At 39.4% G+C, this 19,137-nt stretch overlaps 1 protein-coding gene across 2 annotated transcripts in view; it reads right to left on the bottom strand.

The window, feature by feature from the left end:
• Positions 1-19,137, bottom strand: part of mRNA-cap (mRNA capping enzyme) — a 96,767-nt gene that overhangs the window by 22,298 nt on the left and 55,332 nt on the right. For both annotated transcript variants that reach the window (XM_071696986.1, XM_071696984.1), the window contains exons 8-9: positions 11,943-12,061; positions 8,872-9,000 (exon numbers count right to left, since the gene is read on the bottom strand). In XM_071696986.1, the coding sequence (XP_071553087.1) occupies positions 8,872-9,000; positions 11,943-12,061 (248 nt within the window). The remainder of the gene's footprint in view (positions 1-8,871; positions 9,001-11,942; positions 12,062-19,137) is intronic.

Here is a 19,137-nt window from a genome sequence, read left to right as displayed (position 1 = left end):
GGTTACAGCTTTCAATTTTACCTGTATTGTTCGGTGTATGCTGAATTTGCAATGTGATTTAATGAATTGGTATGTTACAGTGATATGATGCTGACATAACACAGATAAGCTGTGCTACACAACACTGATACTAAGTCTTATCAGTGATGTACACAAAGTGTCATATCAATGCAGTACCAAACAAAACTGATATATAGTTGACAGTGGCATCACTGTACCCAATGAAGTTGTGAGGTGCTACTACTGTGGTAAGCTCGAAATTCAGAAAAGTCTCATACCTCAGTGCCTCAATGCGATACATTAGTTTTCTACGGTATCCATGTCTCACTCTGCCTTAGGGGTGGAACTAAAGAGGGTGGTATTGCTAACTCCATTAGGGCAACAGGAGTAGCAGTTTTCCTTTTATATACAAGCACTTGTGGTGTGCTAAAATCTTTAGTCTTTCAGACAATTTGGGAACTTCACTGCCTCTGAGAAACACTGCAATGGAGTTGCCCTCATCCAGTACCATGTCAAAGGTGAGGCACAAAATTCTAAGAAGCAGCAATGGAGTCTCCCACTTATGCTGAGGAGTAAAAGAGACAAGCAATTGAGGGAGATGGCACTAAATGCAAATGGAGTGACTGGTGAGAGTAAAAGGAGAGAGCTTGAAGAAGTTTAAAAGTGATAGTTTGGACGTGATGGATTTTTTTCTTTTATGTTGAATGCTCCAGTCACAGACAAAAGTCCACACCAACACTGGGCCTTATATATATATATAAGAGGAGTGAATGTTGGGGTGAAGAAGGTGGTGAGAGTAAGTGAGCTTGGGAAGGAGACCTGTGTGGGGAAGTACCAGGAGAGACTGTGTACAGAATGGAAAAAGGTGAGAACAATGGAAGTAAGGGGAGTGGGGGAGGAATGGGATGTATTTAGGGAATCAGTGATGGATTGCGCAAAAGATGCTTGTGGCATGAGAAGAGTGGGAGGTGGGCTGTTTAGAAAGGGTAGTGAGTGGTGGGATGAAGAAGTAAGAGTATTAGTGAAAGAGAAGAGAGAGGCATTTGGACGATTTTTGCAGGGAAAAAATGCAATTGAGTGGGAGAAGTATAAAAGAAAGAGACAGGAGGTCAAGAGAAAGGTGCAAGAGGTGAAAAAAAGGGCAAATGAGAGTTGGGGTGAGAGACTATCAGTAAATTTTAGGGAGAATAAAAAGATGTTCTGGAAGGAGGTAAATAGGGTGCGTAAGACAAGGGAGCAAATGGGAACTTCAGTGAAGGGCGCAAATGGGGAGGTGATAACAAGTAGCGGTGATGTGAGAAGGAGATGGAATGAGTATTTTGAAGGTTTGTTGAATGTGTCTGATGACAGAGTGGCAGATATAGGGTGTTTTGGTCGAGGTGGTGTGCAAAGTGAGAGGGTTAGGGAAAATGATTTGGTAAACAGAGAAGAGGTAGTAAAAGCTTTGCGGAAGATGAAAGCCGGCAAGGCAGCAGGTTTGGATGGTATTGCAGTGGAATTTATTAAAAAAGGGGGTGACTGTATTGTTGACTGGTTGGTAAGGTTATTTAATGTATGTATGACTCATGGTGAGGTGCCTGAGGATTGGCGGAATGCGTGCATAGTGCCATTGTACAAAGGCAAAGGGGATAAGAGTGAGTGCTCAAATTACAGAGGTATAAGTTTGTTGAGTATTCCTGGTAAATTATATGGGAGGGTATTGATCGAGAGGGTGAAGGCATGTACAGAGCATCAGATTGGGGAAGAGCAGTGCGGTTTCAGAAGTGGTAGAGGATGTGTGGATCAGGTGTTTGCTTTGAAGAATGTATGTGAGAAATACTTAGAAAAGCAAATGGATTTGTATGTAGCATTTATGGATCTGGAGAAGGCATATGATAGAGTTGATAGAGATGCTCTGTGGAAGGTATTAAGAATATATGGTGTGGGAGGCAAGTTGTTAGAAGCAGTGAAAAGTTTTTATCGAGGATGTAAGGCATGTGTACGTGTAGGAAGAGAGGAAAGTGATTGGTTCTCAGTGAATGTAGGTTTGCGGCAGGGGTGTGTGATGTCTCCATGGTTGTTTAATTTGTTTATGGATGGGGTTGTTAGGGAGGTGAATGCAAGAGTTTTGGAAAGAGGGGCAAGTATGCAGTCTGTTGGGGATGAGAGAGCTTGGGAAGTGAGTCAGTTGTTGTTCGCTGATGATACAGCACTGGTGGCTGATTCATGTGAGAAACTGCAGAAGCTGGTGACTGAGTTTGGTAAAGTGTAAGAAAGAAGAAAGTTAAGAGTAAATGTGAATAAGAGCAAGGTTATTAGGTACAGAAGGGTTGAGGGTCAATTCAATTGGGAGGTGAGTTTGAATGGAGAAAAACTGGAGGAAGTGAAGTGTTTTAGATATCTGGGAGTGGATCTGGCAGCGGATGGAACCATGGAAGCGGAAGTGGATCATAGGGTGGGGGAGGGGGCGAAAATTCTGGGAGCCTTGAAGAATGTGTGGAAGTCGAGAACATTATCTCAGAAAGCAAAAATGGGTATGTTTGAAGGAATAGTGGTTCCAACAATGTTGTATGGTTGCGAGGCATGGACTATGGATAGAGTTGTGCGCAGGAGGATGGATGTGCTGGAAATGAGATGTTTGAGGACAATGTGTGGTGTGAGGTGGTTTGATCGAGTAAGTAACGTAAGGGTAAGAGAGATGTGTGGAAATAAAAAGAGCGTGGTTGAGAGAGCAGAAGAGGGTGTTTTGAAATGGTTTGGTCACATGGAGAGAATGAGTGAGGAAAGATTGACCAAGAGGATATATGTGTCGGAGGTGGAGGGAACGAGGAGAAGAGGGAGACCAAATTGGAGGTGGAAAGATGGAGTGAAAAAGATTTTGTGTGATCGGGGCCTGAACATGCAGGAGGGTGAAAGGAGGGCAAAGAATAGAGTGAATTGGAGCGATGTGGTATACCGGGGTTGACGTGCTGTCAGTGGATTGAATCAAGGCATGTGTATGGGGGTGGGTTGGGCCATTTCTTTCGTCTGTTTCCTTGCGCTACCTCGCAAACGCGGGAGACAGCGGAAAAAAAAAAAAAAAAAAATATATATATATATATATATATATATATATATATATATATATATATATATATATATATATATATAAATAGATAGAGTATTATGAAAGGAAAGTAATAATGAATTTTGGAAGGGAAAACTTGTCTTTTAAAATATGCCAGGTCATAGTCATTGGGAAAGACATGAGAAGGAAGAGCGTTCCAAAGCTTTGAAGCACTAGGAAAGAAGCAACATCAGTGAAGGAAGCAAAAAAAGGAAGTCATAAGTGGGGAGGAGATGGGGTGAATATTTTGAAGGACTGTTGAATGTGCTTGATGATAGGGTGGCAGATGTAGGGCGTTTGGATCAGGGTGGTATGCAAGGTTAGAAAGTCATGGATAGTGGTTCAGTGAAGAAAGAAGAAATGGGGAAAACCTTACATAAAATGAAATATGGCAAGGTGGCTGGAGAAGATGGTACTGCCGTTGAATTTCTCATGAAAGGTGATTGTGTTGTTGAATGGTTGATAAGGATTTTCAATGTATTCATGGATCATGGTAAGATACCTGAGGACTGACAGAATGCATGTATAGTGCCACTGTATTAAAGGGAAGGGAGACACAGGTGAGTGCTCAAAATACAGTGGTATAAGTTTGTTAAGTGTAACTGGTGAGTTGTATGGGAGGATACTGATTGAAGGGGTGAAAGTATGTAATGGGGAGGAGCAATGTGGTTTCATTAATGCTATACAATGTTTGGATCAGGTTATAATTATATTACTATACTTTGATGCCATCTCCCTAGCAAGGTAGCACAAGGAAACAGATGAGAGAGAATGGCCCAAACTACCCACATACACATGTATATACATAAACGCCCACACAAACACATATACATACCTATAAATCTCAAAGTATACATACATATACATACACAGACATATACATACATACACATGTACATATTCATACATGACAAGCCCCTTCCCCAGCATGCGCGCGAGGTAGCGCTAGGAAAAGACAACAAAGGCTACATTCGTTCACACTCAGTCTCTAGCTGTCATGTGTAATGCACCAAAACCACAGCTCCCTTTCCACATCCAGACCCCACAAAACTTTCCATGGTTTACCCCAGATGCTTCACATGCTCTGGTTCAATCCATTGGCAGCATGTCCACCCCGGTATACCACATCGTTCCAATTCACTCTATTCCTTGCATACCTTTCACCCTCCTGTATGTTCAGGCCCCAGTCGCTCAAAATCTTTTTCACTCCATCCTTCCCCCTCCAATTTGGTCTCCCACTTCTCGTTCCCTCCACCTCTGACACATATATCCTCTGTCAATCTCTCCTCACTCATTCTTTCCATGTGACCAAACCATTTCAATACACCCTCTTCTGCACTCTCAACCACACTCTTTTTATTCCCACACATCTTTCTTACCCTTTCGTTACTTACTCACTAAAACCACCTCACACCACATACTGTCCTCAAACATCTCATTTCCAACACATCCACCCTCCTCCACACAACATTATCTATTGCCCATGCCTCACAACCATATAACATTGTTGGAACGACTATTCCTTCAAACATACCCATTTTTGCTCTCTGAGATGCATTCTTGCCTTCTGCACATTCTTCAATGCTCCCAGAACCTTTGCCCCCTCCCCCATCCCCCACCCTGTGACTCACTTCTGCTTCCATGCTTCCAAATCCACTCCCAGATATCTAAAACACTTCACTTCCTCCAGATTTTCTCCATTCAAACTTACCTCCCAATTGACTTGTCCCACAATCCTACTAAACCTAATAAACTTGCTCTTATTCACATTTACTCTTTCTTCTTTTACACACTTTACCAAACTCAGTCACCAACTTCTGCAGTTTCTCACCCGAATCAGCCACCAGCACTGTATCATCAGCAAACAACAACTGACTCACATCCCAAGCCCTCTCATCCACAACAGACTGCATACTTGCCCCTCTTTCCAAAACTCTTGCATTCACCTCCCTAACAACCCCCATCCATAAACAAATTAAACAGCAATGGGGACATCACACACCCTTGCCGCAAACCGACATTCACTGGGAACCAATCACTTTCCCCTCTTCCTACTCGTACACATGCCTTATATCCTTGATAAAAACTTTTCACTGCTTCTAGCAACTTACCTCCCACATCATATACTCTTAATACCTTCCACAGAGCGTCTCTATCAACTCTATCATATGCCTTCTCCAGATCCATAAATGCTACATACAAATCCATCTGCTTTTCTAAGTATTTCTCATACATTCTTAAAACCAAACACCTGATCCACACATCCTCTACCACTTCTGAAACCACATTGCTCCTCCCCATTCTAATGCTCTGTACATGCCTTGACCCTCTCAATCAATACCCTCCCATATAATTTCCGAGGAACACTCAACAAACTTACACCTCCGTAATTTGAACACTCACCTTTATCCCCTTTGCCTTTGTACAATGGAACTATACATGCATTCCGCCAATCCTCAGGCATTTCACCATGAACAATACATACAATGAATATCCTCACCAACCAGTCAAAAACAAAGTCACCCCCTTTTTTAATAAATTCCACAGTAATACCATTTGTTTTCTTTAAAGAATGTCTATGAGAAATACTTAGAGAAACATGGGTTTGTAAGTGGCATCCATGGATCTGGAGAAAGCATATATGGTTGAGAAGGTCTTAAGAATATGTGGTGTTGGAGAAAAGCTGCTAGAAGCAGTGAGAAGTTTTTATCAAGGGTATAAGGCATGTGTGCAAGAAGGAAGTAGGGAGAGTGAATGTTTCAAATTGAAGGATGGTCAGTGGCAGGGGTGTGATGTCACCATGGTTGTTCAATATGTTTACAGATGGGAAGGTGAGGGAGGTAAATGCAAGAGTATCAGAGAGAGGCCCAAGTACACAGTCTGTGGGGATGAGAGTGCCTGGGAAGTGAGTCACTTGTTTTTTGCTGATGATAAGACAGTGGTGGAAGATTCAAGTGAGAAACAACAGAAGTTGGCATCTGTGTTTAGAAGAGTGTATGAAAGGAAGAAGTTAAAAGGATATATGAATAACAGCAAGGTCATTAGGTTTAGCAGGGATGAGAAACAGGTTACTGAGGGTGTGAATTTGATGGAGAAAACTTGGATGAAATGAAGTGTTTTAGATACCTAGGAGAGGAAATGGCAAAGAATAGATCCATAAACATGGATGTGAGTCATAAAGCAGGTGAAGGTTGAAGGCCCTGGGAGCACTAAACAATATAAGGAAAGAGAGAATATTATCTGAGAGGGCAAGATTGGGTGTGTTCGAAGGTACACGTTGAACCTCTTTCATCTGGCAACCTTGGGACCCGGCCATTGTCGGACCACAGAAAATACCAGGAAACAGAAGTTGATCCCTAATGGAACCCCTCCCCTCTCATTCTACATACATATTGCTGTGTTATCAGAGGTAAAACAAAGCTTAAAATAGGAAACAATACAACCATTAAATCTTTCAAAAAAGGTTTTTATTGTTACATCAGTTTACATCAGAAGTATTCCTAGATTGAGACTCCTCAGTATCTTGGGCAAGGGTTTTTCGTGGCAAAAGATGCCAGTACTGGATAGATTCAGTAGCATTATACACTTGTTCTATGGCTATGTTTTCTGCAGCCACTAACTGTGCAAATTCATCCACAAACTTTGTCACAGCTTTGTGACAAGTAGTTAATGTATCAAATGACCATAGGTTGGTAGTTGGCTTTGATCGACTCGTTACTACTGGCTCATGCACTCTCTCTTGCCCTGTGCGTATTGCTGTTGGTTGTTTGATAGAAAATTGGATTTTTTATAGATTCTTTTAATATGACCTTACACTACAAGCTTCCATGTCAGCACTATGCTTTTCTCTGTACACACTATGAGCTGATATTCCATTTTCTACTTAAATTTGTGTAACCATCCTTGAGAATATTCAAAGTCAGACTCTAGCTTTAGTTCTCTATGAAGAACTTTGGCCTGCTCAATAAGCAGCTCCCAAGAAATGCTTATATGTTCATTACGTCAGAGCTTAAACACTTTACAAGTGCACTGTCTACTTCTGTACTCCTGGCACTTTTCGAAGTTTTCAGAAACTTTTCTGGCTTTCATTTTCAGCAAAAACCTGAATATAGGAAACTCACAAGAGTTAATTAGCTCAGCAGCAATGTAAACAGATTTTGGCACCTTAGAGCTGCTAACAGCGCTGTCCTGGTGGCAGATCCACAAACTAATGGTGGTAGATTCAAAATGTGCCACACCATGGGAGTTACTAGACCACAGTGTGCTAGCTTAGAGCGGTACAACCTGCATAAAAGTCCTAACAATATGACATAGATACAAGGAATGGGTTATATGAAAGGCTGTGTGGAGGAAGGACGAGGAGTTGGAAATTAAATGTTTGAGGACAATTTGTGGGGTGAGGTGATTTGAACGAGTAAGTAATGAAAGAGTAAGAGAAAGGTGTGGTAATAAAATGAGTGTGGTTGAGACAGGTGAAGAGGGTGTACTGAAATGGTATGGACATATAGAGAGAATGAGTGAGAAAAGATTGACAAAGAGGCATTGTTTGTCAGAAGCGGTGGGAATAAGCAGAATGGGGAGACCGAATTAGAGATGGAAGGATGGAGTGAAAAAAATTTTGAGTGATCAGGGATTGAACATGCAAGAGGGTGAAAGGCATGCATAGAATAAAGATAATTGGAACAATGTGGTATATTGGGGTCAATGTACTTTCAATGGACTGAACCAAGGCTTATGAGGTGTCAAGGTAAACCATGGAAAGGTCAATGGGCCCTAGTTGTGGATATGGAGCTGTGGTTTCAGTGCATCACACATGACAGCTAGAAAATGGATGTGAGCAGATGCTGTCTTACCTCTTCTGGTCCTGGTGTTACCTTGCTAACACATGAAACAGCGTCAAGTATGAAAAAAAAAAAAAAGAATTGAAGATGGTGTATCAGTCCCTCTCATCCTAGAGTAGTCACTGCCACATTCATGTATTGATTTATCACTCACTCTTAGTGTGGAATTTTAACATATTTTCAAGATGCCTCTTTATATCATATACACATCTTTAACATTTTTAAGATTTCCACTTTCTCTATAATGGTAAGCACAATATGCTTCCTCTTAACAATACATACAGCACTGTCACATGTTTTTTGGATATCCTTTCAAAAGCAATTTTAATGAAAATGTTGCATAAACACCCAAGAAAACCACAAGGCTTTCTTGCCATGCACTTAGACAGCAAGAACAATGGCACAGGCTACAAATAATGATTGCTGTTCCTTGAATGAAAAAAAGGGCAGAAAATGAGAGAAAAAACTTGCTTCTGCATAACAGTCTGGTTTTAGCTACCAAGAAGACATACAAAAGTACAAAGTTCCAAAACTTAATGGTATGGGAAAAGGCCCAGCCTCGAATTTCCAAAACTAAAGACTAATCATGTGATGAAGTGGTTTGCCGTGTACTATGTCATCAAGCTAACAACTAAGGAATGTAAGTAGCCACCATTTGGAATATGAAACTAAAGAAATATCTGCAGTAAAAAAAAAAAAAAAAATGGATAGAGTCAAGTCAGTCTATGGTTTAATCCCTATCAACATTACTGCAATAACAAAACTCTAATTATCATTATAGGCTTTGATTGTCTTAAAAATTTTAAAATAGTTCTGCCAAACTTGTAGTTTCAAAATACTTTCAAAATATCATCAAAATGATTCAAAAAATGTAGTTTCATAATATCATCAAAGTTTTTAAATAGCAGATTTAAATTTGTCAAGGATAGAAGTATAGAATCTTACCATTATGCGTTCATATCTCATATGAAAAGAGTCTGTCATAATGTTTCTTCCCTGAATTCTAACAGCATCATATATAAGATATCGAGGGTATTTTACTCCAGATTTTGGGTCTGTATCTATCACCATTTCCTGAAAAGAGAGAATGGAACTTAATCAAGATGCTCAGACCACCTATACTCACTCATTCTTCCTTTTGAATAAGGCTGCACATTCTAAATTCTTTCCTTTGCTTTAATCACAATACTTTTTACTTCTGGCTTTTCTACATGTAATTACTTATTTGCAATTACCTAATGGTACTCTACTCGGAAGGAGCTTCACATTTGTGAGGCCCCATCTCTTGAGCATACTCTACCATACTATTTGAAATTCTGTATGCTGCCAGCATCAACCATGTCATTTGAGATTTCATTCCAGTCATCCACCACTCTTATAATATAAAAGTACTTCCTCAATTTCTTTAACAAGTTTCTTGCTTAATTTCATGTTATTTCCTCTTGCTGTTCTATCCATATATCTTACTTAAAGACTGTTCACTATGTCATCAATCCATTAAAAACTTACAGGTTGCAATCAACCCTTGATTAAGGCTACTAAGACAAAGCATAGACCAAGCCAGCACAGCATCTTTAAACAAGATGGCAAACATAGCACCATATATACAGGAGGAACCAAACTGTTGCCTAACATCATACAAATTCAAAGTATTTAAGAAAGCAATAGAGAAATGCATACTGTAACATCTTATTAATAATACTTTCATAAATGAGGATTAGCACAGTTTTCAGTCTAGAAGGAGCACACAAACACACCTCCCAGTTGACTATAATGACATAAAATGCTAATAAGAGGAATAAGGGTAGATACTGTCTTTTTATGACTTCACAAAAGCATTTGAAAAAGTAAATTATAAAGTACTACAAATGAAAGCAGCAAAACATAACATTAAAGAGAAAATAAGCACATGGATCAAAGAATTTGTAAACAACAGAAACATCAATTCACTTTAGCAATCTATATATATCACTGATGCCCGTTCCCTTTGGGAACTCCTTCAGGAGGGTGGCTATGCCAAAAGAGTCTCCATAGCTGTTGAACTCCAGTACTGCTTCTTAGCCTTTAATGCCTCACCCTCTACAGGCCATTGGCAGAAGGCAATTCCAGCATGATGTTTTCACTGGCTCCTACATAATGTTCCTACCAATTACTTCTATCTAATGTGTCTCCCGAATATTCCTGCCTACTGTTACAAACTACTACTTCTACCTAATGTTTATACCTAAAGCTTTCTACCTACAGTACTTCTATCTATTGCTCCTACCATTTTGCCAAAAGGCAGAACTGGAGGAAAGCACTCACCACAGGAAAATCTAGAGTTGCAAAGAATGGATTGTGTAAGTTAAGTTGTCAAGTGATATTTGTGACAAGGAGATATTGTGTGTTTGAGGATAGAATACTAGCAGTCCTCTTGTAAGTGAGCCAGAAACAAAAGACAGCTACCTGGGTCAAAGGAGAGCAATTTGACAGCCACCAAGTGCTGGCTCACACCACAGCCATCACTAACCCTCCCAATACCCAAGAGAACAGTAACGGTAATATAGCTCCTAGTTGGTGTGGTTGCATACCAACTACTACCTTCTAGTACTGTAGCTGTAAATGGAAATATGTATGAGGAAGATCTCTGGCATGTCAAGCAAGAAATGGTATTAGCTTCAACACTTTTAATCTTGATAACTGATACCAATGAATGAGTAAATGAGAGTATAGTACAAAGCTCTACTGAAGACACAAGAGTGAGTAAAGTAGTGGAAAACAAGGAAGCCTAAGAGAAAATGCAAAGATTTGAACAAATTAAGCACAGAAAAACTAAACAGCATTTCAGCACATGAATAGAGAGGCCCTTCAGGTGAATAAAAAAAGAAAGTGAAGATAACTTCAAAGGCTTGGGATGCTCACAAAGAAAATCTTGAATTCAAGGAGCATATTGATAAGATAATGCTATTCAACACTGTTATGTGTGATATGATCTTAAGAACCTTTAAAATGAGTGAAAGAAAGCTAATTATGAAAATGTTTGATGCACCATATATATTTGTGTATAAGATGGATTTTTTGGGTGAATTATCATGCAAAAAAGTAGGAAGCTCATGCTATTCATGAGCAATATTTCTGAGGGGTTGAAATCTACATACCATGTACAGTGGACCTACATAATATTCGGCAAAAATAATCTTATACAAATGCCCATCTGTTATGTCATATAAAATGTATAAAAAAAGGATCTTGGTGACCTGAATAAAAAATCTGGCATACTGGTCTGACAATTTTGTTTCTAAATGCCAACACTGTGAATATATAAGAAGTGGTCTCTGATGTAATTCCTACAGTTGAGGAAGTAATTACCTTTATAAAAATGGAATGTTTTTATTATAATATCATATTCGATTGCCATTTCCCACTTCAGCAAGGTGGCACCAGGAGACAGACAAAGAACAACCCATCCACTCATATACACATGCATATATACATAATGCTCATAAAGCAAAAAAAAAAAAAAAAAAAAAAAAAAAACATACATATAAGCACACATACATATCAACATATACACATATACATACACAAACATATACATATATATATATACATATACATGTACATATTCGTACTTTCTTGCCTTCAATCCAATGTATTTTATGCAGGCCTTTTAAAGACTTTCCTGCTTAGGGATGAGGTTGATTTGAACTGATTACTGAATATTGTCTAATGAGTATTGTCTAATGTGTATGGCTGTGAGTTCTCTGGGAGAAGGGATTTCATCAGGATGGGCCAGTAACACTTCAGGAGCAGGGGCTGGACTGGCGCAATGAGTGCATGTTATTTAATATGCAAGAGACTTGGTTGCTGCAGGTCTTGTGACTGACTGTGCTGATGAAAGGAGCGCCAATTTTCAGTATGTTTCACAATGATTAGGTTAGAGATACTGTTGTTTAAAGTCTGGATTTGTTCTCTGATTTCTATTCATGAAGCATCCATAGTACATTAAGATAATCATGAATAAACATTTTTCTTACCCCATCCACTAAAGTATCTGACAAGTGAACCATGAGGTCATGTTTCTGTCGAAATTCAACCTCTGGCGCCTGGAATATACAGTGATCACGATCAGCAAGGTACACTTCTCGACGACCAGCTGTAGAGAAAGATAAAAAGGAATTGTAAGTGTAATTTCACTTCATCACAGAATATTAAAAGCAAGATTTAACAATTAAATACCAAAGAAAGAGGATGATAACCACATTAAAAAGCATTTACATCATGAATATACACAAAAAAATAAAACTCATAACTGCATGTGGATAACAAAGACTTCCTGACTGTATAGTGCATCAATCAATGGACAGGCTGAGCATATGAACAACAGGTAGAAACATAACCATCAAGAAAAATCAAGCAAGATTTGGAGGAAGGGATGAAGGTAATGACAAATGCTGGAATTGGAAAGAAAAAAAGAAAGGGAGGGGGGGAAGATATTGATTCTAGACATGGGGCTGGAGAAAAGATGGAAGTCTGAGTGAAGCAATATACAGTATTCACAAAAAAATCTGTCTGCCCCCCATATATTTTCAAAGGTGACGTCACACTTACATCTCAGTACTTTGACGTCTCTCCTTTGGCCTTAATTACCATCTGCAGATGTCTACATATATAATTAGCTAGGTTCCTGAAGCATTTTAGGTTTAAGTTCTGGGTCCATAGATCTTGATCAGAAATAGGCAAGCTACTGACAATGTGTTGCAGGAAGAAAGCTTGACACACATCAGGTTTTTCAATCGGGTTAAGGTCTGGAAAGTTCCTAGGCTACTCCAGCAGTTGAATATTTTTCTCTGTTAACCAATTCATCCCTTTTCTAGCCTTGTGGCAGGGGAAATTATCCTGCATAAAGTGATCACACCTGTGAACCTCATAATAAGGAATCAGATGGTCTTCTATCACCTCAATGTAATGCTCTTCAATTATTGTACCATTCTTCGTAAGAAGTACAACCCTCCCCTACTCACTGCACCACTAAAGCAAACCCAAATCATCAAACTATCTGGGCATTGCACTGTCTTCACTGTGAAACAAGAGCCATACCAGCTGGCACCCTCCAGCCTCCTCACCCTCACCTGCACTGACTCCACACACTTATAAGAACTTTCAATGGAAAACATCACCTTCCTCCATTACTGCTCACACCAGTCCTTGTACTTCTTTGCAAATGTGATTTGTTTGCATTTTTCCTCTCATAAGCAAGGGTTTCACAGCTGGCTTGCAGAAGTGAATGTGAAGGTCCTTCTGCAAGCAATTCTAAGTAGTTCTTTGAGAGACATTTCTTTTAAAATTTGAATGGCTTTTCTTGACTTCACTAGCTGAAACATGGGGTTGCTTCAATACTTCTTGTCTTGGGATGTTATCTGTAGATCTAACAAGTTTTCCTTGGGTGACCAGGGACAAGTTTTGGTTGATGGATGACACTGTCAGAAGGGCCATGATTGCTGGCAAGCAGCAACCTGATTGTGCATTCTGAGTGTGCCTAGAAATGTCACATATATCCAACTCTTCTTGCTTCAAAATGAGAATTCAGGCATTCTCCAACATACAAAGGTAAGAGTCTACCATTTTGAAGCAGAGGTGTGGAAGAAATACAGCACCTAGAAGTAAAATTACCAAATCAAGTGGCAGCCAGGAGGAATAAAGAAAGAACATCCTTTCCTAAATAAAGCCTGAGGCACACTGAGGTGGGTTGCTAGTATTCACACCATTAAAAAAACTAGTCTCAGCAACTACAAGTAAGATACTTTCACCCCAAGAGCAACATATGCTTGTACCACAATAAATCTTAGCCATGTATTGCCTTTAAAAATATATGAGAGGTGGAAAAGTTATTTTGCAAACATTGCAAATGTGAAGTGGATGAAAGGAAGAGCTATGTAAGAAGCCAATTAAGGTGTGTTTGTGATTACTTAGTTGTGCAATAAATGTATATGGAAAAGTTTAATGCACATAGGGCCTCCACTTTCTTTACATTCATATACAATTTTAAGCATCTCAAAACCTGTTTTCAAACCTATACCTTTCTTTAAATGGGGTGACCAAGCTGGTGATCCATATGTCAGACACATGGTACAAATATTTTTCTCTTTTCCTCAAAGTCGAAGTGTTTATATGCAATCCTGACATTAGATAACAGATAATTCAACATCTTCATATCTATTATACAATAATTTTCTGGTGATAAAATGGTTGTTTAATCTATTTACAGATGGGGTGGTTTGGGAGGTAAATCCAAGAGTTTTGGAGAGAGGGGCGAGTATGCAGTTTGTTAGGGATGAGAGGGCCTGGGAAGTGAGTCAGTTGCTGTTCAATGATGATACAGCTCTAGTGGCTGATTCAAGTGAGAAGCTGCAGAAGTTGGTGACTGAGTTTGGAAAAGTGTGTGAAGGGAGAAAGTTGAGAATACAGTGAATAAAAGCAAGGTTATTAGGTTCAGTAGGATGGAGGGAAAAGTTAACTGGGATGTAAGTTTGAATGGAGAAAAATTGGCGTTAGTGAAGTGTTTTAGATATCTGAGAGTAAACTTAGCAGCGAATGGAACCATGAAAGTGGAAGCGAGTCACAGGGTGGGGGAGGGGACGAATTCTGGTTCTGGGAGCAATGAAGAATTTGTGGAAGGAGAGAACGTTATCTTGGACAGCAGAAATGGGTGTGTATGAAGGAATAGTAGTTCCAACAACGTTATATGGTTGCGAGACATGGGCTGTAGATAGGGTTGTATGGAGGAGAGTAGTTGTGTTGAAATTGAAATGTTTGAGGACAATATGTTGAAGGAGGTGGTTTGATCAAGTAAGTACTGAAAGGGTAAGAGAGATCTGTGAAAACAGAAAGTGTGTGGTTGAGAGAGCAGAGGAGGGTGTGTTGAAATTGTCTGGACATATGGAGAGAATGAGTGAGGAAAGATTGATAAAGAGGATATATGTGTCAGAGGTGGAGAGAAGGAGAAGCAGGAAACAAAATTGGAGGTGGAAAGATAGAGTTAAAAAGATTTTGGGCGATCGGGGCCTGAACATACAGAAGGGTGAGATGCGTGCCAGGAACAGAGTGAATTGGAACAACGTGGTATACTGGAGTTGATGTGCTGTCAATGGACTGAACCAGGGAACGTGAAACATCTGGGGTAAACCATGGAAAGGAGGTGTGGGGCTTGGATGTAGATAGGGAGCTGTGGTTTCGGTGCATTACACATGACAGCTAGAGACTGAGTGTGAATGAATATGGCCTTTTTCGTCTGTTTTCCTGGTGCTACCTCACTGAATCATTGGGTAGTGATGCTGTATCCTGTGGGGCAGGGTAGCGCCAGGAATGGATGAAGGCAAGCATGAATATCTACATGTGTATATATGTATATGTGCATGTATGGGCATTTATATATCTATATGTGTATAAGAGTTTGTTACCTGGCACTACCTCACTGATGCAGGAGATGGTGATTAAGTATAAGAGAAATAATATACTATATGAGTCTGTTACCTGGCACTACCTCACTGATGCAGGAGACGGTGATTACGTATGACAGAAATAATATATAACATAAAAAATGGATACTATGTCGACCCTAAAGTACCATCAGAGACAGATTGCTGTAATCTATATCCTGTAAGATGGAAGCCAAAAAATGAGCATTCCTTCACTGGGCCCCATGCTCGTCCATTTAGCTTTAGTTGGAACAAACTTCATCTAACAGGCACTGAAACTTCCAGATGACCCATAAAGAAAATGTCAGAATTCATTGCAGTAATAAAAAAATTGAGAAGATACTGAAGAATACACACAAACCAAAATCACTGATAATATGGTCAGGTGACTGCAATTCAAATTTCATGATATGGGAAAAAGATGGTATAGAATTCAGATGCAACTTTAAAATCAAACAAGGCAACAAAGCATTAGAAGAAGAAAAGGAGCATCTACACAAATCAATGGCCATCTGTGAAACACTATACTTAATTTGGGTTATCAATAAACCAACAAGATAGTATCACCATCAATCTAATATTTACAAATGACAAAGCATTAATCACTGATATTAAAGCATCCATAACAAGTAAACCACACCACACCATAACAGAAGTGTTTACAATGTATAAACTTGGATTAGACAAGAATAAGAGAGAAATTGCAGATGAATTTACTACTATGAATATCTTAAAAGCACTCTGACAAAGTAGAACAAGAAAATGCGAAATATCAAAAAGAATTCTGATGGGCCACTTTCTTGAAATTTGCTGTTACACATCTAATATCTGTATGCAACCAGCATTTCTTATGCAGATCCACTGCATGGCTTGTTTGATTCACCACTCTATCACTTTTCTGACATTTGAAAACTTTTCTAAAATGTTTCTTTCTCAGTATGTTATTGTGCTGCTGGATTTTTTATTATTATTTTGCTTTGTCTCTGTCTCCCACGTTTGCGAGGTAGCGCAACGAAACAGACGAAAGAAATGGCCCAACCCACCCCCATACACATGTATATACACGTCCACACACGCGAATATACATACCTATACATCTCAATGTACATACTGTCTGCCTTTATTTACTCCCATTGCCACCTCGCCACACATGGAATAACATCCCCCTCCCCCCTCATGTGTGCGAGGTAGCACTAGAAAAAGACAACAAAGGCCCCATTTGTTCACACTCAGTCTCTTGTTTATGGATGGGGTTGTTAGGGAGGTGAATGCAAGAGTTTTGGAAAGAGGGGCAAGTATGCAGTCTGTTGTGGATGAGAGAGCTTGGGAAGAGAGTCAGTTGTTGTTCGCTGATGATACAGCACTGGTGGCTGATTTGTGTGAGAAACTGCAGAAGCTGGTGACTGAGTTTGGTAAAGTGTGTGAAAGAAGAAAGTTAAGAGTAAATGTGAATAAGAGCAAGATTATTAGGTACAGTAGGGTTGAGGGTCAAGTCAATTGGGAGGTAAGTTTGAATGGAGAAAAACTGGAGGAAGTAGTGTTTTAGATATCTGGAAAGTGGATCTGGCAGCGGATGGAACCATGGAAGCGGAAGTGAATCATAGGGTGGGGGAGGGGGCGAAAATCCTGGGAGCCTTGAAGAATGTTTGGAAGTTGAGAACATTATCTCGGAAAGCAAAAATGGGTATGTTTGAAGGAATAGTGGTTCCAACAATGTTATATGGTTGCGAGGCGTGGGCTATGGATAGAGTTGTGCACAGGAGGGTGGATGTGCTGGAAATGAGATGTTTGAGTACAATATGTGGTGTGAGGGGGTTTGATCGAGTAAGTAATGTAAGGGTAAGAGAGATGTGTGGAAATAAAAAGAGCGTGGTTGAGAGAGCAGAAGAGGGTGTTTTGAAATGGTTTGGGCACATGGAGAGAATGAGTGAGGAAAGATTGACCAAGAGGATATATGTGTCAGAGGTGGAGGGAATGAGGAGAAGTGGGAGACCAAATAGGAGGTGGAAAGATAAAGTGAAAAAGATTTTGAGTGATCGGGGCCTGAACATGCAGGAGGGTGAAAGGCAGGGCAAGGAATAGAGTGAATTGGATCGATGTGGTATACCGGGGTCGATGTGCTGTCAATGGATTGAATCAGGGCATGTGAAGCGTCTGGGGTAAACCATGGAAAGTTCTGTGGGGCCTGGATGTGGAAAGGGAGCTGTGGTTTCGGGCATTATTTCATGCTTATCATACCTTTATAAAAAGAGGAATGGCACTCATATAAATAGATTTTTCAAATGGCATAAGCATTCTTCTCCACTTCCAGCTGAGATATTTGTTTTTTCATATAATTCAGGAGGTATGTACAACACCTTAGTGCTCCACCTACACCCTCCCAGTAAGCCTCACTCCACTCCACTCCACCATCTCAAATCCTTATCAACACATTTCATGAAAAGTTCCATTAAGCATTGTCTAAATCAACATATGTTTACAAGTTGACTTCCAATGAGTGGGTTATGAATCAATATGTATTTTGTCAGTGCATGCGAGATACAAATTTAGAATCAAACAAATGTGACATTCTTATAAACTGTGACAAAGAATTACACAGGTGAGGGGCGTGTTTCCCTAATGTACATGGTCCCTAATTACCCAGCTTGAAAGGAAAAGACTTGAGATATCATTAAGATAAAAGTCTACAGTATGTGATTTTCTTCAAATATGCAGCTGCTGTGAAGCATTAGTGTAATGTTCTAAAAGTCTGTAACCTAATCTTCAAACATCACCCTATAAAGCTAAACTGGTAACCTTTACAGGTCTCTTCCACACTCAGAAAGGCAAAGGAATATATTCAGGTCTCCTCAGTATCCCTAAAACCACCATCATGTAAGTATGGCCAATGTGCATACACAGAGAGCCTGTAGAAAATACCTAGACAGTTGGAAGAATTAACATATAAAGCCATGTAATTAGTGAATTTTTAAGACAGACTTTTCAGTCTAAAATTGGGGCTTAACTCATTCACGAATTACATTTTCACGAAGCTGAAATGCATGGCCAGTAAGAGTACACACAAAAAAATCAAAATGTCCAGATGGCATAAAACTACAAATAACAGAACAAACAATTTTAATTATCAAACTTTATTCACATATCAACCACCACAATTCACAGTTTTGTTACAATAGCTAAGGTCTAAGGCAGTTTACAAAAACCTCATCATTAGTCCTCCACAAAACTAGACAAAGCCACAATTGATCTCAAATACATTAAGAAAGATATTAGTAATCTTTTCACTACTAGTACATAAACATGAAAACTTTCATATTCACCATCAATATAATGCAGTTTTGTCTCATGTTACATGAAGGACTTGCCATAAAATATTTGGCCAATAGGTGGCAATAAAACTAGAATGGAGGTATCGTAGATGAGGGATTTGTTTATAAGATGTCTCATGCTGTGAGGTTCACACCTTGCAGATACACCATAGGAAGAGTATTAATAAATGTACACAAGTTCGAACTTTCCATTATTTACTGACTTAATCAAAAGTGTGTGATGAAGGATGAGTGAATTAACAGGTACCATAATGTAAAAGTAATGTGAAAAGTGAAATGATTACAGCAGATTAAAAAACATAACCTTCATCTTTGAAAGCTCAAACTATGTCAGGAGTGGCTTCTACGATTCAGTCCTTGAACTATAGCTCTCTGCCATTTTACTACCAGCCCACTCACATTTGTATACATGACTCAGTATGATT

This window comes from Panulirus ornatus, chromosome 4 (genome assembly GCF_036320965.1).
Source record: "Panulirus ornatus isolate Po-2019 chromosome 4, ASM3632096v1, whole genome shotgun sequence".
Lineage (NCBI taxonomy): Eukaryota > Metazoa > Arthropoda > Malacostraca > Decapoda > Palinuridae > Panulirus > Panulirus ornatus.
This window is presented reverse-complemented; position numbering and strand designations above follow the sequence as displayed.